This window comes from Elephas maximus, chromosome 10 (genome assembly GCF_024166365.1).
Source record: "Elephas maximus indicus isolate mEleMax1 chromosome 10, mEleMax1 primary haplotype, whole genome shotgun sequence".
Classification (NCBI taxonomy): Eukaryota; Metazoa; Chordata; class Mammalia; order Proboscidea; family Elephantidae; genus Elephas; species Elephas maximus.
This window is the reverse complement of record NC_064828.1, coordinates 43,772,212-43,792,494: the sequence shown is the minus strand read 5'-3', so window position 1 is coordinate 43,792,494 and position 20,283 is coordinate 43,772,212. Positions and strand designations below refer to the sequence as shown.

At 34.6% G+C, this 20,283-nt stretch overlaps 1 protein-coding gene across 4 annotated transcripts in view; it reads left to right on the top strand.

Annotated features, from left to right (window-relative positions):
• Positions 1 to 20,283, top strand: part of HEATR5A (HEAT repeat containing 5A) — a 141,367-nt gene that overhangs the window by 38,639 nt on the left and 82,445 nt on the right. For all 4 annotated transcript variants that reach the window (XM_049897447.1, XM_049897448.1, XM_049897449.1 and 1 more), the window contains exons 10-14: positions 1,051 to 1,301; positions 5,118 to 5,229; positions 10,894 to 11,046; positions 12,189 to 12,288; positions 18,667 to 18,776. In XM_049897447.1, coding sequence (XP_049753404.1) covers positions 1,051 to 1,301; positions 5,118 to 5,229; positions 10,894 to 11,046; positions 12,189 to 12,288; positions 18,667 to 18,776 — 726 coding nt within the window. The remainder of the gene's footprint in view (positions 1 to 1,050; positions 1,302 to 5,117; positions 5,230 to 10,893; positions 11,047 to 12,188; positions 12,289 to 18,666; positions 18,777 to 20,283) is intronic.

The following is a 20,283-nucleotide window of genomic DNA, read 5'->3' as shown; positions in this document are numbered from 1 at the left end:
TTCACATACCATAAAATTAATCCTTTTAAAGTATATAATTCAGTAGTTTTTAGTATGACCACAGAATTGTACAACCATTACCACTATTTACTTCTAAAACATTTTCATCACCCCAAAAGGAAACCCTGTATCCATTAGTAGTCACCCCACCCCCACCCCATCTTCCCACCTCCCATCCTAGCCCCTGGCAACCACTCATCTGTCTGGATTGGATTTGCCTGTTCTCAACATTGCATTTAAATGAAATGACTCAATTTGTGGTCTTGTGTGACTGCCTTCTTTTATTTGTTTACGTTTTTAAATCACCTTTATAGCTTTTGTCGTTCGTGACACACATTTCCCACTGACTGAAAAGCTTTACGTTGTTACTGTGTTTGTGAGCTATTTAATCCTAGGACACGTTATTTAAGTAGCAGTCGTCATGAACCTGTTGTGTATGTTTTGATGAAGGTGTTTGTTGAATCATAGCAAGTATAAGCTTTTTTCTTACTGATAGAAGTACTTTACTATCTCCATGGTGCGTTAGTACTGAGGACCCAGCAAAGCCTTGATTTTATTTAACATTTTGCTTTTATGTAAGAGCAATACGGTAGGCAGTATTTGTACTAAATATACAGGTAGGTATTTTAAAACCAAAAAAACCAAACCCAGTGCTGTCGAGTCAGTTCCGACTCATAGTAACCCTATAGGATGGAGTAGAACTGCCCCATAGAGTTTCCAAAGAGGAAAAAAACAGAAAATAGGGCAAGTGTGACGTTTCTTCTCAAAGTGTTTTTGTTGTTTATTGGTAATTTTTAATTCCTAGTACCAAATTAGTAATGATCTCAAGATAAACAGAACATTGGCTCATTTCAGGAAATAAAAAATTTGTTCTCTATCTTGACTTAATTAGATAGTTTTCATAAGATAAATTAGTAGAAGTAATTCTTGGATATAAAGTTATTTATAAACATTTGACTTTGGATTAAAATGTGTTTTATATCCATGTTTAACTGTTTTATGACTGAGTTTTATCTGTGTACCTGAGTCATCTTTTGTTTATCGTTCCAGGCATTCTTGACAGTGTCATTTCAGTTATTCTTCATCCTAGCATATCCGTTCGACTAGCAGCAGCTTGGTGCTTACACTGCATTGCTGTGGCATTACCTTCCTACCTAACACCACTCTTAGACCGTTGCCTCGAACGACTTACTGTACTTAAGACTTCACCTGAAGCAGTGACTGGCTTTAGTTTTGCTGTGGCAGCTTTGTTGGGAGCAGTGAAACATTGTCCTTTAGGAATTCCTCATGGAAGGGGCAAGGTAAAAATTTCATTCTCCATATACGATAATGTTTCAAGTACTTCCTAAAAACATCATAGCCTTTTTGTGTACCAGCTAGCCAAAGCCTCCCAGGGCAAAAACTTGACAGATCAGTTGTATTACTCCTTAAGTGTTAAGTATTATCAACCTAATTGCTGTGAAAAACAAAGGGATAGCTAAAGAAATGTTTTATCCACACTTAAATAGGAGTGCTCTTTTGTGTTTTTTTTTTTTGCTAGAGGTATCTCCAGTTAGTAACAGAATTTGATCATGAAGGCTTTATTTTGCAGTATATCTAACCCTACCATATAAGTGCATTTAAAATTACATTGTAAAGGATGAGTAGAGCCACAAAAGAAATCTTAAATTTCATTCAGTAATCTTATAGTTAGTGGTATTCTTGGTGCTGTTGTATTGAAGTTAACTTATACGTATGGTAAGATAACCAAAAAACCAAACCTAGTGCCGCTGAGTCAATTCTGACTCATAGCGACCCTGTAGGACAGAGTAGACCTGCGCTATAGAGTTTCAGGGAGAACTGGGTGGATTTGAGCGGCCAGCCCTTTGGTTAGCAGCTGTAGCACTTAACCACTACGCCACCAGGGTTTCCATGGTAAGATAAAGTAGATAAATAACTACATTAATGTTGTTAGGAATCTTGATTTTCCATTTAAGAAAAAAGAGCTACAGCTGTAGAATCAAGAAAGCTAAGTAAAAACCCCGTATGTTAAATTAGAATTAGGAATTTCAATATGAATTAATAATTTTATTATTTCATTTAGTAGTTTTAGTGTTTACATCTTCACTCTGCCCAGTGAGGAAGCCTAAAAACAATGACAACTGAATAGCAAGGAATACCCCTAATGTCTAGACTGTAGCTTTGAATATCATTTCCACCAAAAGCAATCAAGACTCCATGGAGGAATGGCTGGTTCCAGGTCGTGGCAGGAAATGTACAATATAAGCCATAGAGCAAGGAGGTCATCAAAGACGACTGAGTTCATGTTGAAGGGCCACAGGAGGCAACTTAAGGGACTCCCATTGACCTAAGGTGGGATAATTTGAGCATCAGAAAGGATAATTTATTGGCTACAGTGCATTGAAGCTCATTAAATATATAAAAACCCATGAGTTCATAATGATACTTAAAAAAAAACAGAATAATTGTATAAAAAAAGCCACCTAAAAATGTACTTTTCTGGGTAAATGATACAAATAATGGTATAGAACCTACTGAATAAATAACTCAGTTTTAATGTAGAATTTTGAAGAAAATTACAGAAGTTTTGTTTTTATTTTTTCAAAAGATGATGTGGGGATTTTTTTTTTTTTTTTGGATAGCTGGGAAATGCAAGTTATCAAAGAGTATTAATATTGTTTGACAACAAAAACCCTCATAACCCAGACCTCGCATGTCTATCAGTATTTTTGAAGAAACAAATCACCATTGTTTCTTTTTTTTTAATTTATTTTATTTTTATCGTTGTTGAGGACAACGTACACAGCAAATCATACACAATTCAACAATTTCTTCAAGTACAATTCATTGACATTGATTACAGTCTTCAAGTTGTGCATCCATTTTCACCCTCCTTTTCCAAATTATTCCTCCATCATTAACATGAACTCACTGCCCCCTAAGTTTCTTCTCACCATTGTTTGTTTCTTACTGTCACTCCTGTGGCATTATTAATGAATATAATAGTATATCCCCCACAATTGAGGTTATGCTAAAGGACGTAACTTCCGAAAATTCCAAATATATTTTGAGCTTTGGCAATACCTTTGTAATAAGGTGATTGACAACTCTAAGAGGTGATATTACTCATTTAAATTTATTATTTTAGCTATATTCTGAGTCAGTGCACATCACCCCTTGCTGAGTAAAGAATTATCTAAATTTAATATCCTCGGATCTCATTAATTCAGACAAACAAGATTCCTATATCGCCTATATTGTATTCAGAGCCCTGGTGGTGCAGTGGTTAAGAACTCAGCTGCTAACCTAAAGGCCAGCAGTTCAGATCCACCAGGCACTCCTGGGAAATCCTCCAAGCAGTTCTACTCTGTCCTGAAGGGTCACTATGAGCCGGAATCTACTCGACAGCAATAGGTTGGGTATATTGTATTTGAACTCTCTTCTGAGAGAGTATCCACTTGTCCTGGTATCACCCAGATTGATTTGTTTTGTCCTCATTCTTTTTGAGTGCAATCCGTTGATTATATAGACAGCTGGTGAACCTAAATTAGTATTAAGTTGATTGGTTGTTTTAAACTACGCTAGCCTTCCTCTTTAGAGATAACCAGGTCTTCAGACTGGTTCATTCTGGTTTGACCCCCTGCTGAAAGAGTTTTCATTTCCACTCCAGATATACTGAATCAGAATCTACATTTTAAAAAGATTATGTATAAAAAGAATCATCTGGGGATCTTGTTAAAATATACATTCTGATTCATTGTATCTGGGGTGGAAATGGAAATTCTCACCAGGGGGTTGAACCAGAACAAACTGGTTTGAAACCCTAGAGATAAAATATCAAAGTTGCATTCGCAAATCATCTTATAAAAACCATTGTAATTTAAATTGTACCTGAAACATACCACTAATCTAATAGCATTATATAGAACTTTAATTAGTTTTAATGATATTTCTCTGGTAAATGTTTTCGAAATTCCAGCTGGGTATAACTGGTATCAAAGAATAACTCAAAGACATTTAGTTAAGTATTTGCACACTGTTACTTGCATATAAAGGAGATCAATCAATAAAATAATGTCATCCATTAAAGACAAAAGTTGAATTTTTATATAAAAGAAAAAGGAGAAAGAAAAACTATAGGCAATATGAGAACAATGAATATTGTTTGCACATTTTTTGGTTAAACTGGTTAGCTGGCAACTACCAATGAAGTTAGTCTAGACATGTTTTTGAGTAAGCCAACTGGGGGTATCAAAGAAAACAATATCTGTTTACTGGCTTTTTGGAAAGGTTTGAGATTTTAACTGTGGAACACAGGTGACAGGCTGTCATCCATAGTGTTGGCAGATGTGTCGGCTCATAGTACTTGCTGCTTTTCCAGAGGTGATTGGTAACAGAGATGGTTATCAGATGCCTGCTGGCCTTCGTACTGCCTAAATATGCATTATCCTTAAATGTAAGACATTTAATTTTTCCTCCCTGTTATTTTATAACTACTTATTTCATAGACTTTTAAAATATAATATTTTAGTGAATCCTACGCTATTGTGAAACTTATTATAATGTGAGACTGTTTTGCTGCTTTTAACTACAATAGTATATTGCCTCTGGAAAGACTGTTTTAGTCACTTAGGTATGCAGGATTTTTAAAAGGGAGATTACTTTTTGGTAATTATGTATCTGGGTGAATAATTGCTAAAAACTAAAAGTCAGTTCTAACTCTGTACGGCTGTAGTTGAACAGTCTTACAATTTTGTTATATATGCTGTGCGGAGAATTATAGGGTTGCTTAAAACTAAAAGTAAATTCTAATTCTGTACAGCTATAGTTGAACAGTCTTACAATTTTGTTACATATGTTGTACAAAGAATTATAGAGTTGCTGTGTACTGCCTAATGCACTAGCATTAAACCTTCGATACTTAATATTTTTTTCTTTACTTTCCTATCTGACAGTCCTGTAGTATAGTCTACACAAATGACAGTCCTTCGTCACTTATATTTATTATATGTGATAATATTGCAAGAGATTATTATTAGTTGCTGTCATTTCTTTAGTAACCTATAAACTGATAAGCCTTTTTTTTTTTTAAACCTTATTCTTCTAACCATTAATAGATTATTATGGCATTAGCAGAGGATTTGCTATGTTCTGCTTCTCAAAACAGTCGCCTTTCAGCTCAGCGCACACAAGCTGGATGGCTGTTGATTGCCTCTCTGATGACACTGGGTAAGTCTTATGGAAGGTCTACATACCTGTGAATTACTTTGTGTATTCTGAATATAAGACATTTTAATATGTGGCTTGACAAGACTAACTTTTAATACATACCAAAATTTAAATGTTCATGCAAACGTTTTCTTCTAGTAGTCACCTTAGTAAGCTATGTCTTTACTCCATTGCTCAAAATGCTTTTAGATCTCCTCTTTTGAATTTCTCTTCAAGACCAGTTTAGGACCCATAAGTAGGATAAGCCAGTTTGACCATCTTTCAGACTCAACTATGAATGACTGACTTTTTCAGAAATCATTCATATTCATCTTCAGAAAAAAAAAAATCATTTTGCACAATGTAGATAGGCAAGAAAATATATCAGAGCCCCTGAAAGCAATTCTATAATTATCTTAAGGAATGGCAACACTAGTAAGGTGGCTACATTGAAGGGAATGGGGCTCATTTGAATTATATTCATTAAGAATTAGTAATTACAGGCAGCTAACAGATACATGAGGAAATGCTCAGGATCGTTAGCCATTAGAGAAGTGCAAATCAAAACTACAATGAGATACTGTCTCAGTCCAACAAGGCTGGCATTAATCCAAAAAACACAAAATAATAAATATTGGAGAGGTTATAGAGAGACTGGAACACTTATACACTACCTACTGGTGGGAATGTAAGATGGTACAACCACTTTGGAAATCGATTTGGCGCTTCCCTAAAAAGCTAGCAGTAGAACTACCATACGATCCAGCAGTCCCACTACTTGGAGTATATCCTAGAGAAATAAGAGCCTTTACATGAACAAATATATGCACACCCATGTTCATTTCAGCATTGTTTACAATAGCAGAATGATGGAAGCAACCAAGGTGCCCATCAACGGATGAATGGATAAATAAATTATGGTATATTCACACAGTGGAATACTGTGCATTGATAAAGAACAATGATGAATCCGTGAAACATTTCATAACATGGAGGAATCTGGAAGGCATTATGCTGAGTGAAATTAGTTGCAAAAGGACAAATACTGTATGAGACCACTATTATAAGAACTCAAGAAATAGTTTAAACAGAAGAAAATATTCTTTGATGGTCATGAGAGTGGGGAGGGAGGGAGATGGGTATCCATTAATTAAATAGTACCAGAACTATTTTAGGTGAAGGGAAAGACAACACACAGTACAGGAGAGGTCAGCACAACTGGACTAAACCAAAAGCACAGAAGTTTCCTGAATAAACCGAACGCTTCAAAGGCCAGTGTAGCAGGGTGGGGGTTTGGGGACCATGGTTTCAGGGGATATCTAGGTCAATTGGCATAATAAAACCTATTAAAACATTCTGCATCCCACTTTGATGAGTAGTGTCTGGGGTCTTAAACGCTAGCAAGCAGCCATCTAATATGCATCAAATTGGTCTCGGCCCACGTGGAGCAAAGGAGAATGAAGAACACCAAAGACACGAGGTAGTTGTGAGTCCAAGAGACAGAAAGGGCTACATAAATCAGACTCCATCAGCGTGAGACCAGAAAAACTGTATGGTGCCTGGCTACAACTGATGACTGCCCTAACAGGGAACACAACAGAGAATCCCTGATGGAACAGGAGAGAGCGGGATGCAGACCTCAAATTCTCGTAAAAAGACCAGACTAAATGGTCTGACTGAGACTAGAGAAACCCTGGAGGTCATGGTCCCCAGACCATCTGTTGGCCCAAGACTGGAACCATTCCCAAAGCCTACTGTTCAGACAAAGATTGGACTGGACTATGGGATAGAAAATGATACTGGTGAGGAGTGAGCTTGGCTCAAATGGACACATGAGACTATGTGGGCAGCTCCTATCTGGAGCGGAAATGAGAAGGCAGAGGGGAGAAGAAGCTGGCTGAATGGACACGGGGAATACAGGGTGGAGAGAAGGAGTGTGCTGTCTCAGGGGGAGAGCAACTAGGAGTTCATAGCAAGGTATATATAAATTTTTGCCTTAGAGACGGGCTTGATTTGTAAACTTTCATGTAAAGCACAATTAAAAAGAATCAGTAATTATTTTATGGTCATAACTGTTTACTTCATAGAACTTTGAAACTTAATTTTAATGCTTCATCAATGGTATATTTTGCTGTAAGTTTATTTTATAGTCATATAAATTATTGCTAGGATATAAAACAAAATTGGTATAGAAGAATCCTGATCAAAAGGGTGGAAAAGTAGAACAGAATTTCGAATTGTCATGAACTCCGGACTTTGTAGAGCCGTGGAGCCTGAATAAACCCCCAAAACTATCACTCTGAGATAATCTTTAAACTTTAAACCAAAAATATCCCCTGAAGCCATCTTAAAACCAAACAGTAGTTTAGCTTAACTAGTAAAAAATGTCTGTCTTGAGCATTATGCTCTTTTAAGAAGCATCTATGTTAGATCAAATTGACAACAGCAACTTGAAAGATTATATAGGAACCTTAGGGGCAGTGAGTTTATGTAAATGGGGGAGGAGCAACTTGGAAAAGGAATTGAGAATGTTGCACAAGTTGAAGAGTGAATCAATGTCACTGATTTGTTTGCGTAGAAACTGGAATTGGTGTATTTTTTGCTGTGAATATTCTCAACAACATCAAAATAAATAAAAAAACAAATTGGCTGGATTTGGCCAAATCATTTTGATACCTGTGACGTAATTTGATCTAAAAGGAGGTTAAATTAAAAAAAAAAAAAAAATTGAAATTAAAATAAGCAGTCATAAATGAAGAATTACTGTAAGTACTCTTCTTGAGATAATTGACCAGATTTATTGGACTAGATCTGTGTTTAGACCATGGGCCAGATATGGCTCGCTGCCTCTTTTTTTTTGGCCTAGGAGCTAAGAATGGTTTTTACCTTTTTAAATGGTTGGGGGGGGAAACAAAAGACTACTTTGTGCCAATGAGAATTATATGAAATTCAAATTTCAGTGTCCATTAGTGAAGTTTTATTGGAGCACAGCCACATTTATTCATTTACATATTATCTGTGGCTTTTGGGTGCTACAGTGACAGTTGAGTAATTGTAACAGAGACACAAAGCCTAAATTACTCTCTGACTCCTTACAGAAAATGTTTATTGACCCCTGGCATAGATTATCATTTCACAAAAGCTTTTCTTTGCTTTTGGCTGGGTGTTTCATGCCTACCATATTCTTGATGAGTAAAAGGGGCAAATAAATTCATAAACAAGTTTTCAAGACAGGGTACTTCTAATGGAGGAAGATGCCAAGTGATCCTTTCTCCTTTTAAAAAAAAAAAAAAAGATTAGTACATCATCTTATATTGCATATAAGTAATCAATATCCAAAAATGATTAAAATTTATAATTTTTTAATTATTCTTTTTTCTAGGACTTTATTCCATTTTTATTCTGTATCATTCTTTCCCTTTATTATCAGTTTTACCCTTGCCTAGGATATATTAATGCCCTAGCAGTTCAGAGGGTATCGGTTTATAATTTTCTTCATTATTTTTAATACATTCATTATTCTAAAGTAATGTAAACTTAAGTAAACCACATTTCAGTCCATTCCTTAAATGTGAATTACAAGTTTTATTTGAACCTTTTTCAACACTTCCCAAATTATCTGATAAAACAACTTTGATTCACCTAAAGGTGTCCTGTGTCTTGTATGTCTGTGGATGTAGTGTTGTGCGTGTGTTTTTGTTAGATACAATATTGTGCTTAAAAAAAAAATGTGTGAATAAACTTACTCTTCTTTATATTTTAACTTTATATGATTACTGTAAACTCATTTCTGATAACAGTTCAACTCTGAAATGACATTATCTTAATACCTCTCTAGGAAAGAGATGCTACACTCCACTATTAGTGAAATATCTTAAGGGTCCAATGGTAAATATTTGTGAAATTTTTCTCAACTGTAGGTACTCCAGTGATTCCACACCATTGTTTTTTTGGTGTCCAACTAAATTTTGCTTTCAGATTTTTCTCTATTCCCACAAACCATCTTATGTGACTGTGTGTGTGTGTATGCACACGCATACACAAACACAAACCTCTTACTATCACTTTTTCAATGTAGATACATCTTTATTTATTTTATTATTGTACTTTAGATGAAGGTTTACAGAACAAACTAGCTTCTCATTAAACAATTAGTACACATCCTGTTTTGTGGCATTGGTTACCAACCTTACGACATGTCAACACTCTCACTTCTCAACCTTGGGCTCCCTATTACCAGCTTTCCTGTTTCCTCCTGCCTTCTAATCCTTTCCCCTGGGTTGGTGTGCCCCTTTGGTCTCGTTTTGTTTTATGGGCCTGTCTAATCTTTGGCTGAAGGTTGAACCTCAGTAGTGAACTGTCACTTATTCTTAATTGCCATACTCCTCTTTACCTCTTTTAATCCAACTCTAGTTGTTTTTAGTACTACTTCATCAAAGAGAGTAGTGAGTAAGGAGTTTAATCAGGCTTATTTTGCTATAGGGATTAGCATATGGGTAAAATTAACATATAGCTTATGGCTAAAAACGTCAGAAGAAAAATGGAGAAATTATCTTTTAATCTAATTTGCATGAGTTAAGAGAGAGATAAGTTTTAATTGCCCTTTCATTTTTCCAGTAACCTCTTACCTCTTTCTATGCAAGTAAGGCGATTTTTTTTAATGATATCAAAATGATATCAGGCATTATATAAATGCCTACCATGAGCAAGGCAGGGGTCTAAATGTAAACGCGTGTAAGTTCCAGAAACTGCTCTGTGTGGTGTAGGTACTGTTGTTATTCCCATTTGTAAATGAGGAAATTGAGGCACAAAAAGGTTAAGTAGCTTATCCAAGGTACACAGCTATTAAGTGGTGGGGCCAGGTGTTAGACGCCTCAGAAGTCTCCCTCTAAAGCCCAGTGCAGCACTTTGCTGTGTTGGTATACTGCTGAAGAAAGACCTACAGTCAGCAGAACTAGGAAATGAGAAGTAGGGAGTGATTCTAGGGGAATTTTAAAATAACCCCAGAATTTTAGAGAAAGTTACGTGGGGAGAAAAGGTACGGTTTTTTGGTTTTTATACTTCTTTTTTAAAAAATTGATAATGCTGTTATTGTATAATGTCTTTGATTACTAGGTTTATGTCCTAGCCCTCAATTCATAAATGTTGTTGCTCTTAAATCCTTCAAAAGAAAAAAAAAAAGTATTCAGATTTATTACACCTGATTCTTGGCCTGTAACTTGTTCCTATGAAAAGGTAGCATTACCCTCAGGACCAGGGATGCAATGTTGCTTGTTATGTTAGTAATAGTACCTCGCATTTGTTGGTACATTAGAGTTTTTTAAGCACTTTAAAGTGCAGTCTGTCATTTGGATGTCACCAACCCTTGGAAACAGCAGTGCGTGCAGGTGGTACTATCTTTGTTTTTAGTTAAAAGAAACTGAGGCTCACCGGGGTCACAGCAGTAGTGGAAGAAGTGACACTAGAGCCCAAGCCTTCTGTTAGTGTTCCTTTCTCTCTGTACTGTAGTGCCTTCAGAGTAAGTCATTCAATAGTAGATTCTTTTGGAACTACAAGGTAAGAAAATGGACAATGTATTGCAGTAGCAGATGAAAAATGTTTAAGATTCAGGTACCTGCTTAATGATAGGGTTTCAAAGAGTAACATTTTGGTTCTTTTACAAGTAATAAGTTGAATAAATTATAGGTCCTGCGGTTGTCAGTCACCACCTTGCTCGAGTTCTGCTGTTGTGGAAGTGTGTCTTTCCAGTATCTCCTAAAGATTTAGAAACGGAGAAAAGCAGAGGAGATTCATTTACCTGGCAGGTAACCTTGGAAGGACGAGCTGGTGCACTCTGTGGTAGGTAGAGTTTAGTCTTTTCTCTCCCTTTCCTTTGACTTTTCCCACCCTTTGGCTTTACGCATCCTTATAGGTTTCATTTAATGTTAAGGGAGGAAAATGTGATGTTTGTAACTGAACGTAATTGTTCAGTTGGTGATGATAATCATATAATTAACCAGATTTCAAGTTCTCATCTTTAGGATAGTGTGTTTTATCAGGTCTAATCCATTTGTGAAACGCTGAGATTGCTTTATCTTAAGTAGGCATTCCTCTTTTCAAAAACAGTAGGGTTTGATTTAATTAGCATTGGTTAAATATGGTTTTCATTTAGTCTAGATAATAAAATTGTACCCTTTTACAACATATAGACCATGAAAAATAGTATTCCACTATGAAAAGTTGAACTAAGGAATGGGAACCCCTGAAAAGATATGGAAGCCTTGAATTTGTTTATTAAGATTCATGGCATTTATAATACCCTTAAAAAAGAAAAATTAATTTCGAAATTGATCTTGAAATTCAGTCTAACTTCAAACTATTTGTTTTACTCTATGTATAGAATAACTTCTTATAGAAACTCCTCTGTTTCAGATACTATGTTAAACCTGTAAAAATCTAGCATGTTAACTTGAAAGTCAGCCTGATTCCACAGAAACTAGTATAGGACTGGCAAACTAAATCTAAGCAAACTAAGAACCTAAGCTAATTTCCTCTACTACCGAGCCGAATGAAGGGCTAAAAAACCCAAAACCAAACTCATTGCCATTGAGTGGACTCCAATTCATAGTGACCTATAGGTCAGAGTAGAACTGCCACATAGAGTTTCCAAGAAGCACCTAGTGGATTCGAACTGCCGACCTTTTGGTTAGCAGTCGTAGCACTTAACCACTATGCCACCAGGGTTTCCAAATGAAGGGCTAAGTACTGTAAAACCATAGGAAGCATCATTTTGTTAACATGCTTGATGGTCTCTCTTAGTAGTCTTGAGAGTTTTCTTGTAATAGTATTAGACATTAGTTTTTATACTAGAGTTTCAGTAATTTTTTGTTTTTAATACATTTCTTTATTCTTCTAGTAAAATGTGAGTGATGTACCATAATTGAATGTTCTTTTCACAGTTGATTACATTATGCTGAGTTAAAGTCTGTTTTCTTTTTCAGCTATTAAGAGCTTTGTTTCCCACTGTGGTGATCTCCTGACTGAGGAAGTAATTCAGCGCCTTCTTCCACCACTTCCTTGTGCTGTGGATTTGCTAACTCAGTAAGGATCAGCTATTTAGATTTGTATAACCCTCTAATTGTATAATATCTTTTAAGTGTATTAATGAGGCCAAGTTTCTATGGTTGGTGAATGATTTTCCTTTTGCAAAGGAAAGCGATCATTTAGTTGTGTGTTTTTTTAGGTTAGTACCTTGAAAGAGTAATACGTATAAAAGGAAAGGAAAATGACTTGGTGGAGAGTATATCTTCCATACAGTCAAATATAACCAAGAAATTAAATATTAAGCCTGTTAACCTTTTCAGGTATGCACTTTATTGGTTTGTAACTGCTTTTCTGTGTTTGTAAGAAATAGATGCTTGTTAGCAGTTTATAGTTTTTTGTTTATATTTTTCAGAAGTTTGAATTAAACAAATATGATAAGAAAATATAGAAAAAAACCAGTATTTATCATGAGCATGTGTAATTTTCCAAATTAATAGAGTATGTAGTTTAGGGAAGGTTTTTTCCAAAAGTGTTTTATGCTATAATATTTTACATATACAGAAAAATACATTAAGCTATAATGGCTTATAAAGCATAATAATAAAGCAAACACCTATGAATTTAAGACAGCCAGAACAAAGGTCAGTAACTTTTTCTTGTAAAGGGCCAAAAAATAACCAAACCAAACCCAGTGCCGTCGAGTCGATTCCAACTCATGGCGACCCTACAGGACAGAGTAGAACAGCCCCATAGAGTTTCCAAGGAGCGCCTGGCGGATTCGAACTGCCAACCCTTTGGTTAGCAGCCGTAGTACTTAACCACTACACCACCAGGGTTTCCTATAAAGGGCCAGATGAGTATATATTTTAGACTTTGAGGGCCATGCAGTCTCTGGTGCTACTATTCAACTCTTTTGTTGCAACTCGAAAATCATACATAATATGTAAATGAATGATCCCGGCTATGTTCCAGTAAAACTTTATGTACAAAAATACAGGCAGTAGGCCGAGTTTGGCTGACACCTGACGCATTAATGATACTATTGAAGTTATCTGTGTGCTCCTCTCCAGTATATTTCTTCCTGCCTTTCTTTAGAGATAACCACTATCCTGAATATTATAGTGGTCGTCCCCTTGGATTTTAAAAAAGTTTTATCACACGTGTCTCCCTAAACAATGCATTGTTCCGTTTTGTTGGTTTTCGATGAGACAAATGGTGTCATATTGTTAGTTTCTGGGACTTGGCTTTTCTTCATTCACCATTTTTATGTTTCTTATCTTCATCCATGTGTGAGTTCATTCACTTTAATTACTATATAATATTTAATTGTGTGAATACACAACAACTTATTCATTCTCCTATCCTTGGACTTCTGGGTTGTTTTCAGTTTTCTGCTGTTAAAGCCAGTACTAATATGAGCACTTTTATTCATATCTCATGGTACACATGTGAAGAGGGTCTCTAATGTATGTACCTACCAGTCAACCTGCTAGGTCAAAAGGTATTTTTATCTTCACCTTGACAAGATAATGCCAGATTATTTTCTAAAGTTCTTGCATATTTCTACCAATAGTGTCTGTGAGTACACCTTGATTTACATCTTCACCAACAGTTACTCAGACATCAATTTTAGCTCTGGGTTAATAGATGTAAAATGGTACCCTCTTGTGGTTTTAATTTGCATTTCTGATTCCTAATGGTTTAAGGGAAACCCTGGCGTAGTGGCTAAGTGCTACGACTGCTAACCAAAGGGTTAGCAGTTCGAATCTACCAGGCACTTCTTGGAAACTCTATCGGGCAGTTCTACTCTGTCCTATAGGGTCGCTATGAGTCGGAATCAACTCAACTACGCTGGGTTTGGTGGTTTTTTTTTAATGGTTTAAGTATTATTTTATGTATTTAGTGTTCTTCAATGTTTCCGCTTCTGTGGAATGCCTGCCTTTAACCTATTTTTTTAATTAGGTTATTTGTCCTTTTTTATTGATTCATAGGAATTCTTTACATATTCTAGATACTAATCTTTTGACAGCTATTAAAGTATTAAAAATATTTTCTAGTTGATTAAAAACAAGTTCTTGATTTAAATGTCAAATTTTTAAGAAAGCAGTACTACAAAGATACTTTCTTTTTTTTTCCCTCTAAAATGTTTAAAGTTTGTCTTTTACAATTAAACCTTTAATCCATCTAGAATTGATTTTTTTGTTTAGGGTGAGGTAGAGAGCCAATTCATTTTCTTTTTTAATATGGGTAACGAGTTCTCCCATACATTATTAAAGAAAATCCATACTTTCCCTTGTGATTTGCCATTCATCTCTGTCATGTATAATGTTCCATACAAACATGATCTGTTTTGGTGCTGTCTATTTTGTTTCTTTGGTATGTTCAATTATTTAATTTATAAAAAATTTTAGTATCCTTTAGAGCAGGCTTTTTGATCTTACTCCTCTTACAGGCATATTTTGGCCCTTCTTGCACTTTTTATCTTGTTGAAATTTTAGTTGGAATTACACTGAACCTGTAGATAAATTTGAAAAACACTGTTATTTTTACAATACCCGTGAACATGATAACCTCTCTTCTGATATTTAGAACTTATATAAAATGCAGATTTTTCCTGCATGAACGTCTTATATGTTTTTTATTAAATTTATTCCCGGGTACTTTACACTTTCCATTGCTATTGTAAAATAAATATTAAAAAATATATATATGTAATTCTCTTTATTGTTGGTATATAACAATGCAACTTATTTTATATCTAGCCATCTTGGTAAATCTCCTCTACTAAACACTTATCTGTAGATTCTTTTTAATTTCTCCTTTTAATCCACATATATTCATTCATTCATATTCTCTGTCTTCCCGTATATGCTAACTAGAGAACTATCATTTAAAACTGAATAGAAGTGATTGGTTAAAGGGACTGCTTCTCATGTTTCACTGCTAAGAGTGCTGTTTGCTACGGGCTTTTTTGTAGAGACTGTTTATGAGGCTAAGAAAGTAACCTATTCCTAATTGGCCAAATTTGTTGTTGTTTTAAATCATGAATGGATTTTTTAACTACAAATTCCATTCCTAATTGTTTTTGAGTATTTAAGATCTGTTTTCTTTGTTGTTGTTGTTGTTGTTATTTCTTTGTTTAACTCAAATTAGGCGAGATACTTGTATCCAGGAATTTTCCCAGTTCATCTACATCTTCAAATTTTTCAGGATAAAGTAGTTGATAATATTCTCTTCCCATCTTAATTGTTTTATGCCTATAATGTTACCTTCTCCACTCCTAATATGTTTTCATTATGCCTTCTCTTTTGTTCTTCTTGATTCATTACACATAGAGGTTTATCTATTTATTAATCTTTACAGAGAATAACTTTGGCTAGGCTGATGTTTTTCTAATTTGTTGATTATTGTTCTTTTTTCCCCCATGTATTAAGTATTTTATTTGACTCGTTATTAAGAAGGGAGCCAGGCAGATGTTATGATTTTTGTTCTTTATTGTCTCCTTCTGCTTTCTTAAGTTTTCTTAAAGCTCTTTTTCAAATTGAATGCCTAGCTAACTGAATTTATCTTAATTCTCTCCTAATATAAGCATGTAAGGCCATAAATTTTCCTCTGAAGTCTCAGTTACTGAATCCTGAAACTATTGATATGTATTATTTGCATTATTTTTTATTCTTAAATATTAAAAAATTTTTGTTAAAATTTCTTTGAGTTGTTTAGAAGTATGATTTTTCATTTCCAAATGTATGGAATTTTTTTTTTATGGTTAGTGATTTTAACTTAATTGTATTGTAGTTAGTGAATATGAACTGTATGTTACCTGTCTTTTTTAAGTAGTTGAGACTTGTGCTATGGCAAATACAGTTTTTAAAAAGTTCCATTGTGCTGTCTTCGCTAATTTTTTCTCTGTTTAACTACTCAGTAATTGAGAGTGATGTATTACAATTGTTCCTCTCTTATGGTGACTTTGTTAGTTTCTTTGTATAGTTTATTAATTTTTGCTTTTTCATATTTTGAGGCTATTGGAGCATAGAAGTTTGGAATTATTTCTTTCTCATGAATTTTCTAGTCACTTTTTATTCTTAGTAATACTTTTTGAAAAAGTCTTATCTTTGTGATTAATATATGTGTGGTGTATCTCCGTGTTAGAAACTGCACGTTGTTGGATTTTTAAAAATTGAATTTGACAATCTCTGTCTTTTAATTTGGAGCCCTGGTGGTGCAGTGGTTAAGAGCTAGGCTGCTAACAAAAAGGTCAGCAGTTTAAATCCACCACCCATTCCTTGGAAACCCTATGAGGCAGTTCTGCTCTGTCATATAGGGCCACTATGAGTCAGAATCAACTAGACGGCAACAGGTTTTTTGTCTTTTAATTGGCAACTTGTGGCTTTTTTTTTTTCAAATCCCATTTGTTGGGTTTATCCTTTTTTAATCCTATTCGTTGCATTTTGTTGGGTTTAGACCTTAACAACAGTTGTGGAAAATTGGCTGTTATCTCCTCAAATTTTGCCTGTTTTCTGTTCTCTCAAAACTTTCCTTCTGAGGCTCTGATTAGACAGATTTTAGACCTTTCATATCTGTTAATCTCTTTTTCATATTGTCTATTTTCTTGTCTCCCTGCTACACTCTGGGTAATTTCTTCAGCTCTGTCTTCCAGTTTACTAATTCTTTTTTAAGCTGAGTCTAATATGATATGCCTTTGCCTGTGCCAGGATCTGAGACTGCTGTAGCCCCCTTCAGGAAGCACCACTTTATCACCTCTACTTTGCCAGGGGCGCAAGCCAAGTCTCAGATCTTTGTATTGGTATTTGTATTCCCACTCTAATTTTAGCTCATTATTCATTTTATGGTTTTGTTTGTTTGTTTAATTGGGGCAGGAGAGGTTGGCTTTGGAAAAGTCCTTTTCTGCAAGCCTAGCAATGCAAAGTATCTTTTATACAGCATCTCAGTAGCAGGAAGACCCTTCAGAGACTCTAATCTGCCCTTCTAATGGAAGCAGAAGCCTCCATGGGTGCCTTTGTCCCCGCAAAGTGCCTAATGCTGTGCTTTTCTAAAATCTTTTGTTCTATTCATTTTTACTTTCTTTTTAAAAATTGCACATTCCTTTGAACTAAATTTTATTGTATTTAAACCAAAGAAATACTGCTGGGATTTTTAAAATGTAATTTAAAATTTCTTAACACCTTGTTGATATGATTGAAATAGTTTTTGTGTGTTAGCTATAGTTTTCTCATCTGGTTTTAGAGAAACACAAAAATGCAGTGGATTTATTCTAAAATTCTACCCAGATTTTATGTTTTCCGTATGATATTTACCAAGCTGAAAGATATAAAAGAGACCCAACTTTTTAAAATAAAATGGCTAGTCAATAGGTAATTTTTCTTCTAGAAACTAGAATAGCAAGCAGTCGTTTTCTAGGACATACAAATGAATAAATGTCAGATTTTCTTAGACAACCTAGAATCCTTGAGTGTAGAGAGGATTTATTCCAGTAAAAGAATAAAAGTAATTCCATTCAATTTCTATATTGCTAAAAGAGATAGAACCATAGCCCAGTTGATAACATGGTGACTTACAAAGAGTAGGCCTTCAATAAATATTTGTTAGTTGGATGGATATCAGTAAAGTGATTTCTTAACACCAGTAGTGAAAGTGGGCAGAAAGGAAAGAATACATGAAAGTGAAAGGTGAGGGTAAAGAAAGGAGAAAGGTTTTGTGAATAGAACTTTTAGTAAACATTGACTCAGTTTGTGCTTTAGTAAAAGAGAGTTTGTGATTTGCATATTTTGGAGTTCATCTTAACTTGGTGGTGGCGTTCCAGAACTATTTTTTAACAGTGTTTGGGTTTTTCTGTAGGTATTTGGGCTTCCTTATTTTGGTTTATTTGTTTGGCTGATTACTTTCCTACATAATAAATAGATGTTGGTTTTACAAATGCCAAGTTGTAAATTTTGAGATTTAGTTTTAGTTTCTAAACAATGTTCTTGTGACCTTTGACGTCTAAGCTGTTTTTTTTTTTTAAATGAAGTATGATAGAAAAGTTACTAGAATGACATCCGTGTGTGACACTTGTAAACTCTCTTACATCTTATAGTCATACCTTATTTTTAAAAAGGTAAAATAAAGTAACACTAATTTAATGTTCACTAATAACATGCACAGTGGAGCCCTGGTGGTACGGTGCTTAATATCTACAGCTGCTAACAAACAGATCGGCAATTCAAATCCACCAGCCGCTCCCTGGAAACCCTGTGAGGCAGTTCTACTCTGTCCTGTAGGGTCGCTATGAGTTGGAATCAAGTCATCGGCAACCAATTTGGTTTTTACAAGTTGAATAATATGTATAGCTAATTTATGTTTATATCCAATCTGTTCAGTATTTGTACGTTGTTATATAACTTACCTACTTAAGATATACGTTTTCTTTTATTTAAGGCTTACTTCAATACTAAAAACATATGGAAGTCCTTTGAAAACACCATCAGTAGTTTATAGACAAAGGCTTTATGAACTATTGATTTTATTACCTCCTGAAACCTATGAAGGTATGTGCCTTAGACCAAAATATTTTACTATTTGTGGCTAGTACAGTGTCTGGAAAGCAATCATCAATCAATAAATACTTATTGAATTAATAAATTATATGGCATTTATTTAATGCCTTGTTTCCAGGAGGTTTAGGGAATTTTGCTGTATTGTAATCCATGTGTTCAACATATTAAATAATGTGTGTGTGTGTGTGTTTTAAACCCTACTTTATGTCTTGCTTTCTTCTCTCTCGTCTGGGAAGAAAGTCCCTAATTCTGTGTGGGGGAGAATGATTCTCAAAGGCTGACTTTCATTCACTCCAGGATTTTTTTTTTTTAAGACTATGTAATACAAATCTATTAGAAATATGGTCTAATAGAAACTAGGAATTTGGCCATTTCTACTTCCCTCTAGAATGATTATTCATTGTCCACATTCTTTTCCATTTATTCTGTTCTTAACTCCACCCAGATAGAAATTTTAATATTGAACTTCCAAGGTCTAATTGATTATATACAGTTTATGATGTCATTTTCAGTCTTAGTAGGCTCAAAGATGACTTTGGATTATTGGAATACTGTAGTTAGTGAAATAGACTTGCCCTAATTTACAATTAGTCTTAAAATCTTCCTTGCAAATTTAAATTACAATTTTAAGAAAATATATAGCTTCTAGTACTGAATAATTCAAAATTGAAAATTGTTTTATATGGGAACTTATATATTTTTTAAAAACCTGGTGGCGTAGTGGTTAAGAGCCACGGCTGCTAACCGAAAGGTCGGCAGTTCAAATCCACCAGGTGCTCCTTGGAAACCCTATGAGGCAATTCTGCTCTGTCCTGTAGGGTCGCTGTGAATCAGAATCAACTCAACGGCAATGGGTATATATTTTTTAGTCTTAATAATTTTCAACGAACTATATTAAGTTAAATGTTACTTCAAATATATTTCTTATAAAAATACTATATTTGCTTATATTCTTTGTCTGCAAATACAGTATAATACATACCATATTTGTTCAAAATATTAACTTAAAACTTTTATCCTGGCCTTTATCATTTTATGAGTGATATTATTCACATTGGCTCTCCTCCTTCACAGATATATCTAGAAAATTATTTGGCATAAAGTAAACATTTAGTATACACTTCTAGGTGCCAGGCTCTGTGCTAGATGTTATATATATATATATCTCATTTATTCTTAGGACAGTACAATGAGTTAGTTACATTTTCTTCATTTGACAAATAAATGCTCAGAGAGGTTATGAAACCAACTCAAGAACACATATCCAGTAAATGGTAGAATCAAGATTAAAACAAAGGTCTGTCTCATATGCTGTGCTGCCCACTAGAGGCCCAGTAAACAGAGCTTAGTGATAAGTCTGTGTCATTTGTGTGCTGTCTCTCAATATAAAAGTTACCTGATAGTTATTTGTGGAAAAGCTTAGGGATAATTTCTGTATTCCATCACTCAGGTAGCTATTAGATTGGAGTAAAAATAATTTCCCTCAGATTAAAAAAAA